The 19,043-nt window shown below is 49.4% G+C and overlaps 2 protein-coding genes and 1 pseudogene across 2 annotated transcripts; all 3 read left to right on the top strand.

Annotated features, from left to right (window-relative positions):
* The window catches only part of LOC116359754 (phospholipid scramblase 2 pseudogene), a 1,617-nt pseudogene extending 1,358 nt beyond the window's left edge, over positions 1-259 (top strand).
* Positions 260-1,232: 973 nt separating this feature from the next.
* LOC116359752 (serine/threonine-protein kinase SIK1-like) lies at positions 1,233-9,852 on the top strand. The gene is made up of 10 exons (XM_031813270.1): positions 1,233-1,674; positions 2,001-2,177; positions 2,635-2,751; positions 3,662-3,725; positions 5,203-5,364; positions 6,623-6,747; positions 7,034-7,157; positions 8,337-8,572; positions 8,908-9,207; positions 9,740-9,852. The coding sequence occupies exons 2-9, from the start codon at positions 2,031-2,033 to the stop codon at positions 9,142-9,144; spliced, it is 1,212 nt and encodes a 403-aa protein (XP_031669130.1). The 5' UTR covers positions 1,233-1,674; positions 2,001-2,030; the 3' UTR covers positions 9,145-9,207; positions 9,740-9,852.
* LOC116359751 (RNA-binding protein 33) lies at positions 9,742-13,064 on the top strand. The gene is made up of 3 exons (XM_031813265.1): positions 9,742-10,081; positions 10,418-10,625; positions 10,859-13,064. Exons 1-3 carry the CDS (start codon positions 9,847-9,849, stop codon positions 12,177-12,179), a joined length of 1,764 nt encoding a protein of 587 aa, XP_031669125.1. The 5' UTR covers positions 9,742-9,846; the 3' UTR covers positions 12,180-13,064.
* Positions 13,065-19,043: the final 5,979 nt, after the last annotated feature.

The following is a 19,043-nucleotide window of genomic DNA, read 5'->3' as shown; positions in this document are numbered from 1 at the left end:
TTTCCTGTATTTTGAGGAAAGGAAAGGAGACAAGAAACATTGAACTTTTACTCTGTGCCGACTACGGAACCCACGGTTCCTTAGTGTATTGTGAAGAACTTTCAGAATCATCACGCATCAAAATTACATTAGACCTACAATAAAGTTGCATGTCAAAATCAACAACTCCAAATCCCTCTCATTGTGTATATCTAACGGTCCTCTCCCCAGTGTTATTCTCCATCTTAAACAACTTCCTACTTCTCAGCATCAACAAAACAACTACAAGGCTACAAGGTCCCGGGGTTCAGTAACAACAAAACGATTCCAAGGCTACATATTTTGGGGTTCAGTAACAACAAAACAACTACAAGGCTCTAAGGTCGCGGGGTTTAGTAACAACAAAACAACTACAAGGCTCTAAGGTCGCGGGGTTTAGTAACAACAAAACAACTACAAGGCTCTAAGGTCACGGGGTTTAGTAACAACAAAACAACTCCAAGGCTCTAAGGTCGCGGGGTTTAGTAACAACAAAACAACTACAAGGCTCTAAGGTCGCGGGGTTCAGTAACAACAAAACAACTTGAAGGCTAAATGGTTCGGGGTTCAGTAACAACAAAACGACTACAAACTACAAGGACCCGGGGTTCCATAACAACAAAACAACTACAAAGTTACAAGGTCCCATGGGTTCCGTAACAACAAAACAACTACAAAGTTACAAGGTCCACTGGGTTCAGTATCAACAAAACAACGACAAGGTTACAAGGTCCCATGGGTTCAGTATCAACAAAACAACTACAAAGTTACAAGGTCCCATGGGTTCCGTAACAACAGAAGCAGGGCAAGCTTCATCCTAACAGCCAGCATCCTATTGAATAGTGGGACATAGGACACAATTGACATGACATGGCCAGACAGTAGGCTATACATGTCACAGGGTGTGTTTACTTTGTATTGTATTGCATTATATTATAGTGTATTTCCTTTCTGTCATATATACAGTACAATTCCAATGCAAATGGACAATACAACGTATGTTGCATCATACAAGCTCAATGCAACATTGACATAGCAACTAAATGGTGGCTAGAATCCAACAAAATATCATGCTCCTGAGTGTCGCAAATTGAGTTGAACAATGTTAGCCTTGGCTCATGAGTCATAACCACATTGGTCATCATGACCCACTTAACGGTATGCCTGTTCGTTAAACTGCTTATAGGGAGGAGACTAGTGAGCCTCTAGTCTACTAGAAGCGTTGATGGTCTAATTCAATAAAGAGACGTTGCTGCTCAATGTTATTGTTTAGCGTTACTGTACGCTGAGCGGCTGCTACAGCCTATTCATTGTGCAAACCTCGGGAAGTCCACTTTTGCGTCACCGTGTCCAGCTCCAAGCTACCTTTCCCGCTCCACGAGAAGCGCGCGGGACAGTTGCTCGACAACTCTGATGCAAGCTTGACGTTAATTAAGTGTGTTTTAGTTCATTATGGCAGGAGAAGATTTCCAGCCGAGTTTGAGTTACAGAGGTTGTGTGGATTATTGCATACCAGATTTATCCCCCGTTAACAAAATATGAGGAACAAATCGTCTGTGCGCAGTTAGGGAAGTAGCCTGGATGCGCACACTGTTCTAGAACGGCGGAGGATTCCAACAACATAGGTGGATGTACTGAACTAGATTTTCTGTGAAGGTAAATTACATGATTTTGTTTTGCAAATGAATAATAGGATATGGTCTGTTTTTATTTCAATACTTGTTGGCTAAAGGATATCTGTTTGTTCAACTCTTTCGCTGTTACGTAGGCTATAGTCTTTCCTCGCATAAATAGTTACATGGAATTACACTTTTTGGAAGGTGTTGAGATTTATAGCCTAGAACTACTAGATTTAATATCACAATTGTATATTTTTTCTTTCCTACTATATGCAGCCTATATATTGACAAAATATGTTCTCTCAATTGTGTTTACGGGAGTGGCCTAATAACGGTACTCTAATCCTGGGAAATGGACAATAGGTTTATCCAGTCACTGGGTGCCTCTGCACCATGGTGGTTTTATCCGATGGCTCTCCCCTGAGCCAGCCATGCCCCGGGGGGCCGGTTCAGGTCGGTTTCTACGAGATCATCAGGACGCTGGGGAAGGGAAACTTCGCTGTAGTTAAACTGGCTTGTCACAAAGTCACAAAAACCCAGGTGCGTAATTACGCATGCATAATGCATATGAAACATTTATTCCCTACACCATTAATCTCCAATATTCAACTCTACCTCTTCCAGTCATTGTGTTAAGGATAGTTAGCATTGGCTCTCAAAATGACCTCTTACTTCATACTGGACACAGAGACATACAAATGGAATCAACAAGTCCATCTGACTCTGGGGAAGTGGATAAAGGGCCTCTTTGACAAAATCCCAAAGTATCATATCATACTAATTTGAGTGTCCCCGGATTTACATTTACTATATTACGTCTAGTATATGTGACCAGGCTAGAATGGGACCTTGGCAGCGCCTGAAGTGGCACATTATTCCCTGTATATTCACAGTGCACTACTTTTGAACAGGGTCCAGGGCTTTGGTCAAAAGTAGTGCACTGTATAAGGGTTAGGGTGCCATTTTTAAATGAACTATCTGCTTTCTGTACACACAGGTGGCCATTAAAATCATTGATAAAAAGAGACTGGAGCCCTCTGACCTGAAGAAGATCTACAGAGAGGTCGAGGTGATGAAGCTCCTCAACCATCCGCACATTATCAAGCTCTATCAGGTAGCTCCTCAACCATCCGCACATTATCAAGCTCTATCAGGTAGCTCCTCAACCATTCGCACATTATCAAGCTCTATCAAGTAGCTCCTCAACCATCCGCACATTATCAAGCTCTATCAGGTAGCTCCTCAACCATCCGCACATTATCAAGCTCTATCAGGTAGCTCCTCAACCATCCGCACATTATCAAGCTCTATCAGGTAGCTCCTCAACCATCCGCACATTATCAAGCTCTATCAGGTAGCTCCTCAACCATCCGCACATTATCAAGCTCTATCAAGTAGCTCCTCAACCATCCTCACATTATCAAGCTCTATCAAGTAGCTCCTCAACCATCCGCACATTATCAAGCTCTATCAGGTAGCTCCTCAACCATCCGCACATTATCAAGCTCTATCAGGTAGCTCCTCAACCATCCGCACATTATCAAGCTCTATCAGGTAGCTCCTCAACCATCCGCACATTATCAAGCTCTATCAGGTAGAGGATAGAGTTGTGGAACTACTTTCTCTCTCTCTCTCTCTGCCCCCTCTCTCTCATTCTCTACATGGAAGATTTTGAAAGGTCAGGTTGTTTATCTTGTAATAGGGGTTAAGTGTATGTTTCCCAGCCCTCAGCCCAGCCACCCCCAGCTCTATGAGTCACATGGGGATTTTCAGAATGGAAAATGACGACCCCCGTCAACCCACCCCTACTTCCAATATGGTCTCAAAGCAAATATTTCTTAAAACAGAGAATCTTTAACTTGTTTTTTGTAATGGTTTTTAAGGATTCTAATATGGTCCCTGCTGTCATATTCTCGCATTACGCTTTGGGCACACTCTTCCACAGGATTACATGTAATAATGACATGGGAAATGTGTATTTAAGTTGTATTTATCAGTGAGTGTGCCTCTCTTGTGTCTTGCAGGTCATGGAAACTAAGGACATGTTGTACATGGTGATGGAGTATGCCAGGAACGGAGAGATGTTTGGTAAGTGTAAGGTCATCGCTCTAGAGGTGTCCATGATGCTTGGTGCAATCTCTTAGAACAGTGTGTTTGTGTGTGTGCACATGTGTACTTGATCACAAATTATTTACAATGATTCAAACAAACAATCTGAACCAACTAATCAATTACATTCCTCATTATTCACCCTCTATCCCCTCCTCTCCCATCCTTCCACCCTCTATCCCCTCCTCTCCCTACATCCTATCCTCTTTCCCCTCCTCTCCCTACATCCCACCCTCTATCCCCTCCTCTCCCATCCTTCCACCCTCTATCCCCTCCTCTCCCTACATCCCATTCTCTATCCCCTCCTCTCCCTACATCCCATCCTCTATCCCCTCCTCTCCTAACCTTCCATCCTCTATCCCCTCCTCTCCCATCCTCCCACCCTTTATCCTTTCCTCTCCCTACATCCCATCCTCTATCCCCTCCTCTCCCTACATCCCATCCTCTATCCCCTCCTCTCCCATCCTTCCACCCTCTATCCCCTCCTCTCCCTACATCCCATCCTCTATCCCCTCCTCTCCCATCCTTCCACCCTCTATCCCCTCCTCTCCCATCCTTCCACCCTCTATCCCCTCCTCTCCCATCCTTCCACCCTCTATCCCCTCCTCTCCCATCCTCCCATCCTCTATCCCCTCCTCTCCCATCCTTCCATCCTCTATCCCCTCCTCTTCCATCCTTCCACCCTCTATCCCCTCCTCTCCCATCCTTCCACCCTCTATCCCCTCCTCTTCCATCCTCCCATCCTCTATCCCCTCCTCTCCCACCCATCCACCCACCCTCTATCCCCTCCTCTCCCATCCACCCACCCTCTATCCCCTCTCCCACCCTCTATCCCTCCTCTCCCATCCACCCACCCTCTATCCCGTCCTCTCCCATCCACCCACCCTCTACCCCCTCTCCCTATATCCCACCCTCTATCCCCTCCTCTCCCATCCACCCACCCTCTATCCCCTCCTCTCCCTACATCCCATCCTCTATCCCCTCCTCTCCCATCCTTCCACCCTCTATCCCCTCCTCTCCCTATATCCCATCCTCTATCCCCTCCTCTCCCATCCTTCCATCCTCTATCCCCTCCTCTCCCATCCTCCCACCCTTTATCCTTTCCTCTCCCTACATCCCATCCTCAATCCCCTCCACTCCCTACATCCCATCCTCTATCCCCTCCTCTCCCATCCTTCCACCCTCTATCCCCTCCTCTCCCTACATCCCACCCTCTATCCCCTCCTCTTCCATCCTCCCATCCTCTATCCCCTCCTCTCCCATCCTTCCACCCTCTATCCCCTCCTCTCCCATCCTCCCACCCTCTATCCCCTCCTCTCCCTCATCCCATCCTCTATCCCCTCCTCTCCCTACATCCCATCCTCTATCCCCTCCTCTCCCTACATCCCATCCTCTATCCCCTCCTCTCCCATCCATCCACCCTCTATCCCCTCTCCCTATATCCCACCCTCTGTAGACTACTTGTTGTCGTCGGGGCGGCTGAGTGAGAGTGAGGCTCGCAGGAAGTTCTGTCAGATCCTGTCAGCGGTGGACTACTGCCACAGCAACCACATCGTCCACAGAGACCTGAAGGCTGAGAACCTTCTGCTGGACTCCAACATGGACATCAAAGTAGCAGGTACAGGCAGAAAGGAGAGGCTCGGAAATCAATCAACCTTGAATCACAGAAAGATTAATATTTAAAAAACAGGCCAAATAGAATTGCTTTAGTTAGTAATTAAGCTACAGTGCATTCGGAAAGTATTCAGACCCCTTGACTTTTTCCACATTTTGTTACATTATAGCCTTATTCTAAAATTGATATAATAGTTTTTACCCTCATCAGTCCAAAATGTAAATAAGGTATATCTATTGTTTATTTGTAATAAATTTTAAAAAATGTCTAAAAACCTGTTTTCACTTTGTCATTATGCGGTATTGTGTGTAGATTGATGAGGGGGAAATATATTTGATCAATTGTAGAATAAGGCTGTAACATAACAAAATGTGGAAAAAGTCAAGGGGTCTGAATAATTTCCAAATGCACTGTATATTATATAATATTTTATTAGATTCTATTAAAGGTGGTGGTTTAAAAAATTTAAACAATTGTCGTGTCTTTGGCTATGCTGGATTAAGTGATATGACTTGCTATTCTATAAAATACTTTCTCTGTAATTAATATTACCTGATTGAGCTAATCATGTAAATGTAATTAACTAGAGAGTCGGGGCACCACAAAATAATATTTATAGAGCTGTTATCTTCCGAATAAACTCTTAAAGACCTAGTAATATTTTACATCAATAGCAGTCAATATTAATCCTCACCTTAATTCAGTCTCATCTGAAAGTTGTAAATTCTTGGTTATCTTCACGAACCCTGGCTAACAAGTTGGGATCAGCAATACAAAATTGGGTTTAATTATTTATTTACTAAATACCTAATTAATCACACAGAATTACTCATCTCTATGTTAACCAAGGGGTTTTCAAATTTCACATCAGTAGGGTAGAGAGAGGAAAAAGAAAGAGGGGAAGAGGTATTTATGACTGTCATAAACCTACCCCCAGGCCAACGTCATGACACAAGGCCTTACCCCCAGGCCTTGTCATGTGCATATGTGTCCTATGATATGAATGAGAATGTTCCAGAGGATTCACAAGGGCTTTAGGCAGGGCTTTTCAATTCCAGTCCTAGTGGGCCAAAACATCTCTGTTTTTCGCTTCTACCTGGTAGTTAATTGCACTCACCTGGTATCCCAGGTCTGAATCAGTCCCTGATTAGAAGGAGAGGATGAAAAACATAAATATTTTAGCTTTCCAGGATTGAACAGCCCTGGCTTTAGGGATAGTATCCTCTGATATTAATGGACTTTTTCCTCTCCCTCCCTGTAGACTTTGGTTTTGGGAACTTCTTCAGTGAAGGACAATTTCTGTCCACCTGGTGTGGGTCCCCGCCCTACGCCGCTCCAGAGGTGTTTGAGGGGATTGAGTACGAGGGGCCTCCTCTAGACATCTGGGTAAGGGACCAGGAAGGGATGGTTTCTCTCCTATTCTTTTGCTTTGGGTTGATTATTTCTCTTTAACCCATTGGAATGTCATGGGAATGAAAGTGCAGATGAAGGTTGTATGTTTTCAGATCTCAGGATCCCTCTTGTACTGTAATAACCTTATAGGTGGTTATTGTGGTGCAGAGATGATTCATCATTAATTCTATATCTTTATCTGGTAGTGACAGTAGTACTAATAGTAGTAGGAAGTAGCAGGACTGTAGTGCTCATCTCGCTCCCCTCTTTTGGTGTTCAGAGTCTGGGCGTGGTGCTGTACGTGTTGGTGTGTGGCGTCCTGCCCTTTGACGGCCCCTCCCTCCCCGCGCTCAGACAGAGGGTCCGGGAGGGCCGCTTCAGAATCCCCTTCTACATGTCCCAAGGTACTGTCCTGCAGGACTGGTGACATAACAGATTCTCACGGCACAAGGCGGAAACCGCACCCTATTCCCTATTTTGTATGCTACTCTGTAGTAGTGCAATACGTTAGTGCTGTGTATAGATTAGAGTAGTGATCGGGGCGAAAATCAATACAGTTACATATCGCAATATTATTTTTGGAAGATATTATATCGATGCTTTGACTCCAAGTATAGATTTTAAAAAAGGTATATATACAGTACAAGTCAAAAGTTTGGACACATCCACTCATTCAAGGATTCTTCTTTATTTTTTACTATTTTCTACACTGTAGAATGTAGTAACCAAAAAAGTGTTAACCAAATCAAAATATATTTTAGATTTTAGATTCTTAAAAGTAGCCACACTTTTCCTTTGTACACTCCTGGCATTCTCTCAACCAGCTTCATGGGGTAGTTACCTGGAATGCATTTCAATTAACAGGTGTGCCTTGTTAATTTGTGGAATTTCTTTCCTTAATGCGTTTGAGCCTATCAGTTGTGTTGTGACAAGGTAGGGGTGGTAAACAGAAGATAGCCCTATTTGGTAAAATACCAAGTCCATGTGTTATTTCATAGTTTTGATGTACAAAAATAGTAAAAATAAGGAAAAACCCCTTGAATTAGTAGGTGTGTCCAACCTTTTGACTAGTACTGTATATATTTTGTTTGTTATTGCTAGGTAGCGTTAGCTAGTGCTAGTTGACTGTACCTGTGCCATAACTCATTTTCATCTTGTTCTCCATCTTCTTTATAAATTGTAAGCCAACATGTTTTCAGCACTTCTATTTCCATGACTGATCAAATATCATATTCTCACGTTCTCGCTTGTCTCTCTGCAGCAGACATATAGTGAGCAATATGTTTGGTACATCACCTCTCAATACATATCGTATGGTGATAATATTGCATTGTGAGGTCCCTGGAAATTCCCAGCCCTTGATTATAGGGTGCCATTTCGGACCCATTCACAGACAACGTTAGATATGATTATAGATGTTATAAATCCATGTTGTGTTACATCAACCAAGCACTGCTGTTGTCACCACCAACACAACTTTTCCTTAGGTCATAGAACACTAAAACCAATCGAACTACAGCGGTGACCTCAGCCGGTTCTGAAACCCTCTTCATTTTGTCCCTTATCTCCCTCCATACCATCAGACTGTGAGAACCTGGTGCGGAGGATGTTAGTAATTGAACCGGCCAAGCGGATCACGGTGGCCCGGATCAAGAAGCACCGCTGGATGAAGTCGGACCCCCCGGCCACGGCAGCCCCTCCAGAGACGCCCCAGCCGACCCCTGCCCCTGATGCAGAGCCCTGTCTGGGGGAGAATTACAGCGAGCCGGTACTTGGCCTCATGCAGACCCTGGGCATCGACCGGCAGAGGACCATTGAGGTGAGTGTGAGGAATACTAAGAAACTAGTGTGAGTCCTATGTGTAACTCCATATCTGTGTAGCTACATTTTCTACTGTAATTTCAATAGCTCTCCCTCTCTCTCTCTCTCTCTCTCTCTCTCTCTCTCTTCCTCTCTCTCTCTCTCTCTCTCTCTCTCTCTCTCTCTCTCTCTCTCTCTCTCTCTCTCTCTCTCTCTTCCTCTCTTTCTTTCTCTCTCTCTCTCTCTCTCTTCCTCTCTTTCTTTCTTTCTTTCGCTCTCTCTCTCTCTCTCTCTCTCTCTCTCTCTCTCTCTCTCTCTCTCTCTCTCTCTCTCTCTCTCTCTCCCTCTCTATAGTCTCTTCAGAGCAGCAGCTACAACCACTTCTCTGCTATCTACCGTCTCATGCTGGAGAAGGTGAAAGAGCTCCGCTCCCTCAGACTGCCCCAGAGCACCGAAAAGGTGACCCCCAACCCTGACCACGACACTCTGCTACCGACCTGCATTAGTGATCAGGATCACCATGGAAACCAGGGGAGGGGCCACAGGAAGGGGAGCTGCAAGAGGAGGGAGTTGCAGCAACCCTCTCCTTAGACCCCTCCCACAGACACACTCTGGCCGAGGTCTCTGCCAGCCTCCAGCAGTGCAGCCCATCTTGTGAGTACTGAGACACACACATGCACATACACATGCACAAATCTGAACTATGTTCATTTAGATACAAACATTGCCATGAGGTACACACACCACTATACACACAGCACTATACACACCACTATACACACCATTATACACACCACTATACACACCATTATACACAGCACTATACACACCACTATACACACCATTATACACACCACTATACACACCACTATACACACACACACCACTATAGACACACCACTATACACACCACTATAGACACACCACTATACACACACCACTATACACACAGCACTATACACACCACTATACACACACACACCACTATAGACACACCACTATACACACCATTATACACACCACTATAGACACATCACTATAAACACCACTATACACACCACTATAGACACACCACTATACACATACCACTATACACACCAATATAGACACACCACTATACATAGCCCACTTTCACATTGTCACAAAGTTACAGGGCTAAATTTCCCTACTCTCTCCTCATCTACAGGTGCTGTGGTAAACTCATCCGACCAAGCTTCCTCAGATAGTTTCTCCTCTTCCTCCTCTTCCTTCTCTGCCAGTCCCAGCCTGTCCAGCCCAATTGAGGACCCCTATATGTTACTTGTCACCACTGTGGATGGCCCTGGGACCTATAGCCCCACAGAGTCCCCCCTGGCCCTGTCCTCTACCGTGCCCAGCACTGTTGACGGCCTCTATCAGTTACTGGGCACCACCGGTCATCTGGCCCTGTCGTCCACCCTGCAGCCCCCTCCCCAGGATAGCCTCCCCATACCCAGCTTCCAGGAGGGCCGCCGAGCCTCCGACATGGACACCGGCGCTCTAACACAAGGTATGGACGACCACTTCAAAATTAAAGCACAGATCAAGTATGACAGATGGAAAGAAGAAAACCTTCTTATGTAAACTGTAATTAGCTCCTGTCTTACACATTGGAGACATCTCTTGAGTTTTAATCATCTTTGATGTAGATCAGAAACGACAAAGGTCCTAGAATGGATCCTTGAGGAACTCCACAAGATATTAAGATACCTGTCAGTCTGCACACACAAACTGCTCTCTAAAATGAACATAATTCTGTAACCGTTATTAAAAATGTAGTTGTAGATCTATTCTTGGTGGCTTTCATGAAGGTTTATGATGTCGTGATCTTTGACCTCTGTTCCAGGTCTGAGGGTGTTCCGCCAGAAGTTGAGGGGGGAGGCCAGCGCCAAGGGCCTGCTGGGACTGAACAAGATGAAGAGCCCCGGGGTCCGGCACGGGTGGTCCCCCCCAGCCTCTGGCCCTGCACCCTGCCCCCCTGCCTGGGGGGAGCGAGACCTGTCCCACTGTGTCCCCACCACACCACTGTCAGAGGAGGGCTTCCAGCAGCAGAAGTGAGGCAGACCCTTTTGTCTCTTATCATTGTGACTCAAATTATTATCAAGCCATTTTGATGTGGGTTAAATACATTTGTCAAAAGCTTTTAAACATTTGCTTGATTTGTCTTGGACGTTGCACCTGCAACCGGTTCCATTGTATTGGAGCAAACTAAATGAAGTGCAGCCCAAGTATTTGAAAATATTAGACACCTGTTGTTCTACTGACTCTTCTCTGTGTCTTCCCCCAGAGTGATCCAGATTCCACTGTGCCAATTCCACCCGACCACACCTCTTCCTCCACGCCACCCCACGTCTAACTCCCCGCCACCACACCTCTTCCTGTCTCCTCCCGTCCCTCCTAACGTTCCCGCTCCTCCTCGTCCTCCCATTGGTCTGTTCTCCACACACACACTGTCACATGACTTCCTCACACCCTCCCTTCAACAGAACCACTCACCACACCCACAACTACACCCACACCCACAACTACACTCACAGCTACACCCACAGCCACAACTACACCCACAGACACAACTACACCAGCAACTACACTCACAACTACACCCACACTCACAACTACACCCACAACTACACCCACAGACACAACTACACCCACAACTACACCCACAGCCAACACTATACCCACAGTCACAACTATACCCACAACTACAACCACACTCACAGCTACACTCACAACTACACCCACAGTCACAACTATACCCACAACTACAACCACACTCACAGCTACACCAAAAGACACACCCACAACCACAATCCTACCTATCTCTATGCTCAGAGCAACCGCTAGACTTATCCCCTTCCTCCTCCTCTTCCTCCTTCTCTTCTTCAGCCATGGTGGCGTCGGCTGGCCACCTCTTGGAGACGCACCTCCATATCAGCTCTCCTCGGGTTGAGAACCACACCCCACCCTTCTCTGACGCTCCTCACCTCCCTGTTCAGCCCCAGTTCCCCCACCCGAAACCCCAGTCTCAGCCTAAGCTACTGCACCCCCACCCAGAACCCCTGTCTCAACAACTACACCCCCACCCAGACCCCCAGTCTCAACTACTACACCCCCACGTCCACCCCCACAACCACCCAGACCTCAAGACTCAACTATTGCAGCCTCACCCCCACAACCACCCAGACCCCCAGTCTCAGCTACAGCTACAGCAACCCCACTCCCACCCCCACAACCACCCAGACCGCAAGACTCAACTATTGCAGCCTCACCCCCACAACCACCCAGACCCCCAGTCTCAGCTACAGCAACCCCACTCCCACCCCCACCCCCACAACTACCCAGACCCCCAGTCTCAGCTACTGCACCCCCACCCCCACAACTACCCAGACCCCCAGTCTCAGCTACTGTACCCCCACAACTACCCAGACCCCCAGTCTCAGCCTCAGTTACTGTATTCCCACTCTGACTCCCAGCCTCAGCCAAGGCCCTGGGCCAACCACCGCCTCTATACCCACTCCCAGACCTCCAGGCGGCCCCAGCTCCAGCGCCAGCCACGTCTGCCTCCATGCCCAGTAGGGAGAATGGATCCTGCGTACGGACCGTAGGAAACACCCAGGACTACAGGCCTATTAGCTGTTGGACAGCAACGGTCTCAAGGCTAACATTTGGACTCAGAGAGAGAGACTGGAGAAGTGGAACTGGGCCTCAGACTGATGTCCCCAATGACTCAATGCCACGATGCTCTGTCAACAGTGGACGTTAATAAAGAAGGATGACATCAGTGGGACCTACTTAGGATGGACTGTGAGTCCATTGGTGGAATGAGCTTCCCCTAAAGCTAGGACAGCAGAGTCCCTGCCCATCTTCCGAAAACAACTGAAACTCTACCTCTTCAAACATTGTCTTAAATAAGACATTGCACTTCTCTTTTCCTACTAGCACTGGCTTAGCTGATAACTCCTCTATACTGTGGAAAAATGTACTTACTTCGACTGTGATATGTGATCGTCTCAGTTAGCTATCTTAATATGAATGCACTTTGGATAAAAGTGTCTGCTAAATGACTCTACTTTTTTTATTTTTTTATAATGTAATTCTGATCATGTGCAAACTGTCATGTCTGTTGTTATGTGAACTGAAAATACCAATAATTGACCTACTGTGGAGACAGCAGTCTTTTCCAGGAAGCACAACTCCCAGTATTCTCCTATTACAAACTCGGTTAAGTGGTAGTTGTTGTCTCCCTGTCGTCTTCCATAAACTGTCTTTGATTCAGTGCAGTTGGCATGAGGAAGACGACTTAAAATAGGTGTTTTCTCATGCAGTTTGGATTCAGACCTGCCTTGTGCCTTTTGAACAAACAAGAAGACTATTGTATTGAGTGGACCAGACTCTCTGTAATACGGTTTTTGTATTTGTCGAACATTGTAAATTGAGATTTGTATTTGAATACTTTTTGATACGTTGTTGGATCATTTCTTAATAACAAAGGAATTAAAAAAAGCTATTACTGGTCTTTGCTGTTTATTGCTGTTGCTCTTTATGACTTGTCTGTTTTCAGCTGGCCCACCACCACCAGCCCACCTCCACCTGTCTGGCTCTGCTATGGTTGTCTGTTTTCAGCTGGCCCACCACCACCAGCCCACCTCCACCTGTCTGGCTCTGCTATGGTTGTCTGTTTTCAGCTGGCCCACCACCACCAGCCCACCTCCACCTGTCTGGCTCTGCTATGGTTGTCTGTTTTCAGCTGGCCCACCACCAGTCCACCTCCACCTGTCTGGCTCTGCTATGGTTGTCTGTTTTCAGCTGGCCCACCACCACCAGCCCACCTCCACCTGTCTGGCTCTGCTATGGTTGTCTGTTTTCAGCTGGCCCACCACCACCAGTCCACCTCCACCTGTCTGGCTCTGCTTTGGTTGTCTGTTTTCAGCTGGCCCACCACCACCAGCCCACCTCCACCTGTCTGGCTCTGCTTCTGGTTGTCTGTTTTCAGCTGGCCCACCACCACCAGCCCACCTCCACCTGTCTGGCTCTGCTATGGTTGTCTGTTTTCAGCTGGCCCACCACCACCAGCCCACCTCCACCTGTCTGGCTCTGCTTTGGTTGTCTGTTTTCAGCTGGCCCACCACCACCAGTCCACCTCCACCTGTCTGGCTCTGCTATGGTTGTCTGTTTTCAGCTGGCCCACCACCACCAGCCCACCTCCACCTGTCTGGCTCTGCTTCTGGTTGTCTGTTTTCAGCTGGCCCACCACCACCAGCCCACCTCCACCTGTCTGGCTCTGCTATGGTTGTCTGTTTTCAGCTGGCCCACCACCACCAGCCCACCTCCACCTGTCTGGCTCTGCTTTGGTTGTCTGTTTTCAGCTGGCCCACCACCACCAGCCCACCTCCACCTGTCTGGCTCTGCTATGGTTGTCTGTTTTCAGCTGGCCCACCACCACCAGTCCACCTCCACCTGTCTGGCTCTGCTTTGGTTGTCTGTTTTCAGCTGGCCCACCACCACCAGCCCACCTCCACCTGTCTGGCTCTGCTATGGTTGTCTGTTTTCAGCTGGCCCACCACCACCAGCCCACCTCCACCTGTCTGGCTCTGCTATGGTTGTCTGTTTTCAGCTGGCCCACCACCACCAGCCCACCTCCACCTGTCTGGCTCTGCTTTGGTTGTCTGTTTTCAGCTGGCCCACCACCACCAGCCCACCTCCACCTGTCTGGCTCTGCTTTGGTTGTCTGTTTTCAGCTGGCCCACCACCACCAGCCCACCTCCACCTGTCTGGCTCTGCTTTGGTTGTCTGTTTTCAGCTGGCCCACCACCACCAGCCCACCTCCACCTGTCTGGCTATGCTTCTGGTTGTCTGTTTTCAGCTGGCCCACCACCACCAGCCCACCTCCACCTGTCTGGCTATGCTTCTGGTTGTCTGTTTTCAGCTGGCCCACCACCACCAGTCCACCTCCACCTGTCTGGCTCTGCTTTGGTTGTCTGTTTTCAGCTGGTCCACCACCACCAGCCCACCTCCACCTGTCTGGCTCTGCTTTGGTTGTCTGTTTTCAGCTGGCCCACCACCACCAGCCCACCTCCACCTGTCTGGCTCTGCTTTGGTTGTCTGTTTTCAGCTGGCCCACCACCACCACCAGCCCACCTCCACCTGTCTGGCTCTGCTTCTGGTTGTCTGTTTTCAGCTGGCCCACCACCACCAGCCCACCTCCACCTGTCTGGCTCTGCTTTGGTTGTCTGTTTTCAGCTGGCCCACCACCACCAGCCCACCTCCACCTGTCTGGCTCTGCTATGGTTGTCTGTTTTCAGCTGGCCCACCACCACCAGTCCACCTCCACCTGTCTGGCTCTGCTTTGGTTGTCTGTTTTCAGCTGGCCCACCACCACCAGCCCACCTCCACCTGTCTGGCTCTGCTATGGTTGTCTGTTTTCAGCTGGCCCACCACCACCAGCCCACCTCCACCTGTCTGGCTCTGCTATGGTTGTCTGTTTCCAGCTGGCCCACCACCACCAGCCCACCTCCACCTGTCTGGCTCTGCTTTGGTTGTCTGTTTTCAGCTGGCCCACCACCACCAGCCCACCTCCACCTGTCTGGCTCTGCTTTGGTTGTCTGTTTTCAGCTGGCCCACCACCACTAGCCCACCTCCACCTGCCTGGCTCTGCTTTGGTTGTCTGTTTTCAGCTGGCCCACCACCACCAGCCCACCTCCACCTGTCTGGCTATGCTTCTGGTTGTCTGTTTTCAGCTGGCCCACCACCACCAGCCCACCTCCACCTGTCTGGCTATGCTTCTGGTTGTCTGTTTTCAGCTGGCCCACCACCACCAGTCCACCTCCACCTGTCTGGCTCTGCTTTGGTTGTCTGTTTTCAGCTGGTCCACCACCACCAGCCCACCTCCACCTGTCTGGCTCTGCTTTGGTTGTCTGTTTTCAGCTGGCCCACCACCACCAGCCCACCTCCACCTGTCTGGCTCTGCTTTGGTTGTCTGTTTTCAGCTGGCCCACCACCACCACCAGCCCACCTCCACCTGTCTGGCTCTGCTTTGGTTGTCTGTTTTCAGCTGGCCCACCACCACCAGCCCACCTCCACCTGTCTGGCTCTGCTTTGGTTGTCTGTTTTCAGCTGGCCCACCACCACCAGCCCACCTCCACCTGTCTGGCTCTGCTTTGGTTGTCTGTTTTCAGCTGGCCCACCACCACCAGCCCACCTCCACCTGTCTGGCTATGCTTCTGGTTGTCTGTTTTCAGCTGGCCCACCACCACCAGCCCACCTCCACCTGTCTGGCTCTGCTTCTGGTTGTCTGTTTTCAGCTGGCCCACCACCACCAGCCCACCTCCACCTGTCTGGCTCTGCTCTGGTTGTCTGTTTTCAGCTGGCCCACCACCACCAGCCCACCTCCACCTGTCTGGCTCTGCTATGGTTGTCTGTTTTCAGCTGGCCCACCACCACCACCAGCCCACCTCCACCTGTCTGGCTCTGCTATGGTTGTCTGTTTTCAGCTGGCCCACCACCACCAGCCCACCTCCACCTGTCTGGCTCTGCTATGGTTGTCTGTTTTCAGCTGGCCCACCACCACCAGCCCACCTCCACCTGTCTGGCTCTGCTTTGGTTGTCTGTTTTCAGCTGGCCCACCACCACCAGCCCACCTCCACCTGTCTGGCTCTGCTTTGGTTGTCTGTTTTCAGCTGGCCCACCACCACTAGCCCACCTCCACCTGTCTGGCTCTGCTTTGGTTGTCTGTTTTCAGCTGGCCCACCACCACCAGCCCACCTCCACCTGTCTGGCTATGCTTCTGGTTGTCTGTTTTCAGCTGGCCCACCACCACCAGCCCACCTCCACCTGTCTGGCTATGCTTCTGGTTGTCTGTTTTCAGCTGGTCCACCACCACCAGCCCACCTCCACCTGTCTGGCTCTGCTTTGGTTGTCTGTTTTCAGCTGGCCCACCACCACCAGCCCACCTCCACCTGTCTGGCTCTGCTTTGGTTGTCTGTTTTCAGCTGGCCCACCACCACCACCAGCCCACCTCCACCTGTCTGGCTCTGCTCTGGTTGTCTGTTTTCAGCTGGCCCACCACCACCAGCCCACCTCCACCTGTCTGGCTCTGCTATGGTTGTCTGTTTTCAGCTGGCCCACCACCACCAGCCCACCTCCACCTGTCTGGCTCTGCTTTGGTTGTCTGTTTTCAGCTGGCCCACCACCACCAGCCCACCTCCACCTGTCTGGCTCTGCTATGGTTGTCTGTTTTCAGCTGGCCCACCACCACCAGTCCACCTCCACCTGTCTGGCTCTGCTTTGGTTGTCTGTTTTCAGCTGGCCCACCACCACCAGCCCACCTCCACCTGTCTGGCTCTGCTATGGTTGTCTGTTTTCAGCTGGCCCACCACCACCAGCCCACCTCCACCTGTCTGGCTCTGCTATGGTTGTCTGTTTTCAGCTGGCCCACCACCACCAGCCCACCTCCACCTGTCTGGCTCTGCTTTGGTTGTCTGTTTTCAGCTGGCCCACCACCACCAGCCCACCTCCACCTGTCTGGCTCTGCTTTGGTTGTCTGTTTTCAGCTGGCCCACCACCACTAGCCCACCTCCACCTGTCTGGCTCTGCTTTGGTTGTCTGTTTTCAGCTGGCCCACCACCACCAGCCCACCTCCACCTGTCTGGCTATGCTTCTGGTTGTCTGTTTTCAGCTGGCCCACCACCACCAGCCCACCTCCACCTGTCTGGCTATGCTTCTGGTTGTCTGTTTTCAGCTGGTCCACCACCACCAGCCCACCTCCACCTGTCTGGCTCTGCTTTGGTTGTCTGTTTTCAGCTGGCCCACCACCACCAGCCCACCTCCACCTGTCTGGCTCTGCTTTGGTTGTCTGTTTTCAGCTGGCCCACCACCACCACCAGCCCACCTCCACCTGTCTGGCTCTGCTTTGGTTGTCTGTTTTCAGCTGGCCCACCACCACCAGCCCACCTCCACCTGTCTGGCTCTGCTTTGGTTGTCTGTTTTCAGCTGGCCCACCACCACTAGCCCACCTCCACCTGTCTGGCTCTGCTTTGGTTGTCTGTTTTCAGCTGGCCCACCACCACTAGCCCACCTCCACCTGTCTGGCTCTGCTTTGGTTGTCTGTTTTCAGCTGGCCCACCACCACCAGCCCACCTCCACCTGTCTGGCTCTGCTTTGGTTGTCTGTTTTCAGCTGGCCCACCACCACCACCAGCCCACCTCCACCTGTCTGGCTCTGCTTTGGTTGTCTGTTTTCAGCTGGCCCACCACCACCAGCCCACCTCCACCTGTCTGGCTCTGCTTTGGTTGTCTGTTTTTAGCTGGCCCACCACCACCAGCCCACCTCCACCTGTCTGGCTCTGCTTTGGTTGTCTGTTTTCAGCTGGCCCACCACCACTAGCCCACCTCCACCTGTCTGGCTCTGCTTTGGTTGTCTGTTTTCAGCTGGCCCACCACCACCACCAGCCCACCTCCACCTGTCTGGCTCTGCTTTGGTTGTCTGTTTTCAGCTGGCCCACCACCACCAGCCCACCTCCACCTGTCTGGCTCTGCTTTGGTTCCAGTCAGGGGGTTGGTATTGCCTCCCTCACTGCCTGTAGTTTGTTATTATTGTAATGATTGAGCCTTGCTCTGGCAGAGAGCTCCCCTGAAGAAGCAGAGCCTAACGCCTAGCCCTAATGACCTAATGCAGGTAGGCTGGTGGGCAGGAGCGTTGGGCCAGTAACCGAAAGGTTGCTGGATCGAATCCCCGAGCTGACCTGACAAGATAAAAATCTATCATACTGCCTTGGTTGCTGGATCAAATCCCCGAGCTGACAAAGTGAAAATTAGTCATTCTGCCCCTGAGCAAGGCAATTAAGCCACTGTTCCCCGGGCGCGATGACGTGGATGTTGATTAAGGCCCTCGCACCTCTCTGATTCAGAGGGGTTGGGTTAAATGCGGAAGACACATTTCAGTTGAATGCATTCAGTTGTATAACTGACTAGGTATCCCCCTTTCCTATTGTCATTTATTTGGTTATTTAATGGTTAAACGAATATGTGGTGTTTCCTGTCTGTTTCCTGTCACTTTCTTTTGGTATTTGGTATTTTATTAGGATCCCCATTATCTGTTGCAAAAGCAGCAGCTACTCTTCCTGGGGTCCACACAAAACATGAAACATGACAATATATAGAACATTAATAGACACGAACAGAATGATATAAAATTGTTTTTTTAAAGGCACACGTAGCCTACATACCAATACATACACACAAACTATCTAGCTCCAATAGGGGAGAGGTGTTGTGCCGTGAGGTGTTGCTTTACCTGTTTTTTGAAACCAGGTTTGCTGTTTATTTGAGCAATATGAGATGGAAGGAAGTTCCATGCAATAATGATTCTATATAATATTGTACATTTTGTTGAGTTTGTTCTGGATTTGGGAACTGTGAAAAGACCCCTGGTGGCATGTCTGGTGGGGTAAGTGTGTGTCAGAGCTGTGTGTA

The sequence above is a fragment of the Oncorhynchus kisutch genome, unplaced genomic scaffold (assembly GCF_002021735.2).
Source record: "Oncorhynchus kisutch isolate 150728-3 unplaced genomic scaffold, Okis_V2 Okis05a-Okis16b_hom, whole genome shotgun sequence".
NCBI lineage: Eukaryota > Metazoa > Chordata > Actinopteri > Salmoniformes > Salmonidae > Oncorhynchus > Oncorhynchus kisutch.
Note: the sequence above shows the minus strand (reverse complement) of the source record. Positions and strands in the feature narration are given on the sequence as shown.